The following is a 6047-nucleotide window of genomic DNA, read 5'->3' as shown; positions in this document are numbered from 1 at the left end:
ATGAGGAGTTGTAGGAATTTTATGATGAATAAAACTTGAGTTCAATAACTTTATGTAATACACATTTTTTTAATTTTGGGTCCCCAAATTAAGATATGTCTTATACATGGGAGCATCTTATACATGGAGAAATATGGTATTCAATTAAAATTTTATTACATAAATGTTTTTTTCAAATAATTCAAGGTTATTCACAAAGTCATCTAGAGTTATAGCAGAAAACCTTTCTTAATTAAATATCTTAGTGACAAATTTTGTAAGAAAAAAATTAAGATGCTCTTGCTATATTTTATATTCAGTACTTCAACAAAATATATACACGTATATTAACTGAATAGTGTTAAAGCAGTTACAAATGTGTATACAAACATAACTTAAGCTCGTTAGTAACATAATCACAGGTTGCTACAAGATTCCACAAATATCAACATGGGTAAAATATTCAAAACAGATGAGTCACAGCAGACATTTTGGTGATGCAAATGAACTTAAAAATATATTGGAACAGACCTTTGATCTCATAATTTTATTTTTTAGAAAAAAAATAATGAATATACACAAAGATTATTTGCAAAGATATTCATCACAGCATTACTTATATTGGGTTGTTGGAAAAGTCACTGACGTATTTTGTTTTTTGTTGCAAAAATGTGTCATGACTTTTCCGACAACCCAATAATAGATTAAAATTATAGTATATTCATGAAATACTGCATAATTTGAAGAGCATTAATATAATTTGAAGAGCATTTTCTAAACTATATTCTGCAAAATAGAAATCCCATGAGATATTAATAGGTATTGGATGAAAAAGGATTCCATGGTCAAAATGGTTTATAAAGAATAGGAATAAACCATGTTAAATAGGTGTCTTTGCTGCCTTTCTTCCTAGGCTGATGTGTTATGGTGCTCAAATAAGGGGAGAGAGTATGAAATATCTCTCAAATGTATCTATCCACAAAACACATTTCATGTGGTATTTGTATTCCAAAGAATATATCTAGGAAATGCAATGGTAGAGTAATACTTACTGACATGAAAGATGTTCACAGTACGTTAAGTTAAAAAAAAAAGGTTACAAAACAATTTGTTTGACATATATGTATATGCATTGTATATATGCCAGGCAGGTCCAGGCATTCCACTGAATGTGAAAATATCCTATCAAAAGGCATGAAAAATGGTATCGTAAGAAAGGGCCCCTTTAGTAATCAAAACCATCAACCATATGCCAACACATTTTGGCTCACCAGTTTTCTGGACCCACACATTGGACTGGCTTCCATGTACTCACATTATTGTTATAAATCTGTCTACCCCTGGTCCAGTAGGAAGGAGAGATATAGCCAAAGTCACCTAAAAACTTTTCAGCCTACCCTCATCTCAAACTTGGACTGCTTCTTTAAATGCATTAGTATTAAAAATATTGATACAACTGAATTAATATATCTAGAGAACTTTGAGCTTCTTTGCAAAAAATGATGTTTGCGTAATAATTAAAACATTTTGCTGGCTTCAAAAACCTAGACAACAATTTTCCTTTAAGGCTCCATTTAGCCCTAACCACAATGTAACTTTTATTAATGGAAGCTACATAGTAATAATGGTATGAGATCAAATAAAACCAAAAGGCTCCGCTGTTGCCTGAAGCACCTCAATTAACATGCCACAAAAGTTCCTACTACAAATTTAAAGAGATGGTTTTATGAATTTTATGACAGTTTCACATTATCCCCACTGATGGGGATGCATTCCTTTCCAGACTACCTATTGAACACCTAGTGCCATGAATTCACTCTAGCCAACTTTATACTGGAATCATCTCTACCAGTCATTCCTCATTAAGATTTATTTTACAACATATTTGGGAGGAAAAGAAGTCAACCAATTAATCGTTCAATAATCACCAACTTCCTGCTGACTTTAAATCAAAATTATCCAAACCCTCTCCATCTCCCAACCCATAGACATCTATTTTCTTTCATTACAATTACTATAGGTTCAGCTGATTGTTTCCAGCATTTACTTCATAATATTTCAATTCCATTTACTATTGAATGTTTTCTCACTAACAACATTCTAAATAAACGTCTCCATTCCACTGTGAGGTATAAAGATATACTTTACTTGTCATCTTACCCACCCTGCCAGTGAACCATTAACACATGGAAGATTATACAGAAATGACTTAGTACTACAAGGTAACTTAGTAATTCACATAGAAAAGCTGAAGATAAGATAGAAACTCCAGGGAGGGAAATTATGATTATATCATATTAAGTATGTATTACATATTATATAAACATCTGCTTATATTTCCTCTCAAGATAGAAAGTTTAAAAAAACCACTTGTCTGACTGACCCCAAGAGATAAAGGAATTTCTTTACTTTGGTAACAAAACATAACAAAAAAATTCTGCTTCTTCTTTTGTAATATAGAAGTTACAGTATAGTTCCCACTCACCCTTAGTCAAAGAGTTTTCTTCTCCTTTATTTTAAGTCCAGAAATAGGAGGTTATTTTCAAAACAACTCACTACAGAAAAGTTATTGCTACTCATCATCAGAACACTAGAGCAAAATCCTAGAGTGTATGTTTATCGTAGCCCTCTATAGAACCTGTGCTATTTCTTCCTATAAAATATTTCTAATCTCCACCTTCCCACTTCACTTTCAGCATTACTTGGGTCTTAATCACAGAAGGAAAGAAAAAAAAAATTCAAATGTCTGACTGAAATAACTGCTGGCTATTCCAGGGCTAATTCTAGTTAGTTTATCATTCATTTGCCTGCCCTCCCATGAACTGAGTGAATGCCTCAGAGGCATAGAGCTGTCCTAAGCGCTGAGGAGCAATTACAGGAACATAGAAGATACGACCTCTCCTCTCAAGAAGCTTACAAGCAATCCATTTGGGGCTAAAAAGGCAAGAAAGAAAAAAAGAAAAGAAAAGAAAAGAAAGAAAGAAAGAAAAGAAAGGAAAAAGAGAGAGAGAGAGAGAGAGAGAGAGAGAGAGAGAGAGAGAGANACCTGATCTATGAGCTATAAAGGCTTATTAGAGTTCTATTAGTTTTCATGACTTCTACAAAAGTTAGGAAACCTTTAACTCTATAAATTCTTCCAAATCTTTCCTACTTCTTTTCAGCAGTCAATTAAACTGTTTGCAAAATGGAACATCTCCTACTCAAAAATTAGCTCTAATATTTGGGGGGAAATCAGAGCTACAGAAACAAAAGACTGACTTTCACATGAAAGTCACAAAATTGCAACCTGTTATAAATAAATGTCTAAAAGTAAAATGAACCTAAATACTTTCAAAGATCCATCAATATTCAAAGGATTAAAAACAAAGGCAATTCCATATTTTTCTTAGGACAAGACTAACCTGAAAAATTATAGCTTCTTCTAAATTTGATTTTTTTCCATAATTGCTCAATTATTCATTAGAATATGTAAGACCTCTATTGGAATCTTTGCACTAGTGTTTCATAAATGGATTTAACTATATAAGCCCGGTTATTCAATCTCTTCTATAAAAACAATATATTTCTGGTATTTATGTCCTTAAAATATCCCAAAGTAAAATTAGTATTTCTATACAGGAAAAGAAGGAACTATTTAGTCCCAGACAACTTGATAACATCTCTTTCAACTATAGTTATAATTATCATGTAAAAACTTCCAAAGCAGAAGTTGTCAAGATTTAACATTGGCATTAATTTATGTCATAACTGATAGTTATATAAAGATAATGGCAAAGCATCCATTTCTTCAAAGACAGCACGGATTTCTTCTTAGCTACTAAGAAGAAATTTCTGACCATTTTTAATTAAATTGATTAGTAATTTATTATCTTTCCCTTTCTTGGAAGGCTGTTATTATCTCATAGCTTCTCCAAAATTATCAGTTATCAGTGATTTTTAAGCAATCCAATTACTTCTAGTGTGAGTCCCACCATTTTGTAATACTGGTTTATGCTAAAACTTCATATGCAATGTATTTAGATACTGAAAAAGAAATTTTAAAAATGCAGAATTTGCACTCAGTATTTCATACCTCAAAGTGAACATTGTCAAGATCTTGGTTGCCCGTATGGAGAGAAGACTATTACAAGTGGAACTCTTTTATGCCTTCCCCTTTGTTTGATAATCAGAATAGTTGTTATTAGCATTTATCTTCCTAAAGGGAAGAGACCGGGACCCCGCGTTCCTTTGAAAAATATCTACTTATTATGTTATCCAGAACGAAACAGTAAATTATGGACTACTATAAGTGTTCCCCCATTAGTTTCTTTTTTAAAGGATAAATAAAAATGAAGATGTTCTGGCATACAAAATAAATATTTTAATCAAGCAAACATCAAAGAAATTTAAATGCTTCACATATTTTTTGAATCAAATCCTTACTTGATATTAAGCTTTGATTAGCATCAGATTTAAAGTATAGCTTTGAAGTAGCTATTTGGGACTAGCACATTTTCATGACAAGGGTTCATGACTAACTTCTGAAAAGCTGAATTTCTCTGAAGAATGATAAAATAAAATGCAACATCCCTTGGTAGAAGAAGGGACAAAAATCTTCCTTGCTTTCCTTTGTGAAAAAATGTTAAGACGTCTAGGAGATACTGGCTTAAATTCTCTATTTCATTCAGTATGCCTTATATGAATTGACTGTAGCTTATTGAACAAAATTCATATGTAAGAAGAATACTAAACTGTATTCAAGTAGTTGGCTATCAAAGAGAAAGAAAAGATAACTGCTTAATATAAAACAATCTCCATTAATTAACATATACTGAGTATAGTAGCTACTAGATAAATGAGCCCCACACTTTCTCTCCTAAATTTTCTGTCTAGAGAAATTAACAGTGAATGTACAATGGCTGCCAAACTCGTATATACAGGGACTTAAGTATCTAATTCATACTTCCTCTACTAGATTTAAACAAGGCTCAGCCTCTCGCTTTCTTTAGGTCTATTTAAATTTCACCATATCAGAAGGGTCTTGCTTGACCACTCCTTCCATCACTCTAACTACCCTGACTTTGCTTCATTCTTCTTCATAGTACTCTTCACCAGCATACTATTGGGTTGTCGGAAAAGTCACGATGCATTTTTGCAATGAAAAACATAGAAAAAATATGTCATGACTTTTCCGACAACCTAATATTTATTTATTTGTTTATTGTCTGTCTCCTTCCACTGGAGCACAAGCTCCAGAAGAACAGGACTTTGTCTGACCTGTTCATTATCCTAGTCCCTAGTTCCTACAACTATATACACATAGTACGTGTTCAAAAAGTAGTTGCTAAAAAAAGAAAAAATAGTAAAAGGTCATCAGCTCCAAAATCCTAAGCGGAAGAAAAACTTAGGTAAATATTATTTGACGATCCTGGATGCCAAACTACATCAAAAGGTATTATCTTTAAATACTATTGAATACAAAGGCATAGTAACAATTTTCTTTTCTATCCAAAAAGACAAAATATCCTTACAAAGAATAGTTGGGCTACTAACTGTTGAAAATTATTTATTACTAAGTAATTTAATAAACGTAATTTTCTGAATTACACATTAAATTCCGTAAAAGTAATCGGTCACTCTGCATACCTTAACGAGTTTCAAAAGCTCATAGAGGTCTTCAACCTCGTCACCTTCACATTTGGTGTACTCTCGTCCTGTGTCCACACTCTTTCCTCGGATGGTGCGGCGATAGAGGGGGAGAGCCATGGCTTCTGCATACAAATCAATGGCCCAGTGACCCACTGTCTGATACATGTAGCTGTCCAGTTCATCTGATCCCACTGTAACAATTAAAGTGGGAATAATCAGTGAAACACAGTGAGAAGAAAGTGGATTTGAAAATCCATCTAGGTTTTACTGCTTGGAGAGCAGTTAACATATAATTTAAAAACTTACTACACTGTATCTCTCTGCATCCAGGAAGTGAAATAAAATATAAGAGTTGCACATTTGTCTTTAGTTGCATCCAGATCACATCAGCTCTAGTCATCTCTACTGTTAATTACAAATACAATTTTATATATAAAATT

General features: G+C 32.6%; 1 protein-coding gene across 1 annotated transcript in view; it reads right to left on the bottom strand.

Moving 5' to 3' along the window:
• Positions 1-6047, bottom strand: part of DPH6 (diphthamine biosynthesis 6) — a 33226-nt gene that overhangs the window by 18603 nt on the left and 8576 nt on the right. Inside the window, exon 3 of the mRNA XM_019649183.1 lies at positions 5605-5798. Coding sequence (XP_019504728.1) covers positions 5605-5798 — 194 coding nt within the window. The remainder of the gene's footprint in view (positions 1-5604; positions 5799-6047) is intronic.

This window comes from Hipposideros armiger, unplaced genomic scaffold (assembly GCF_001890085.2).
Source record: "Hipposideros armiger isolate ML-2016 unplaced genomic scaffold, ASM189008v1 scaffold_130, whole genome shotgun sequence".
NCBI lineage: Eukaryota > Metazoa > Chordata > Mammalia > Chiroptera > Hipposideridae > Hipposideros > Hipposideros armiger.
Note: the sequence above shows the minus strand (reverse complement) of the source record. Positions and strands in the feature narration are given on the sequence as shown.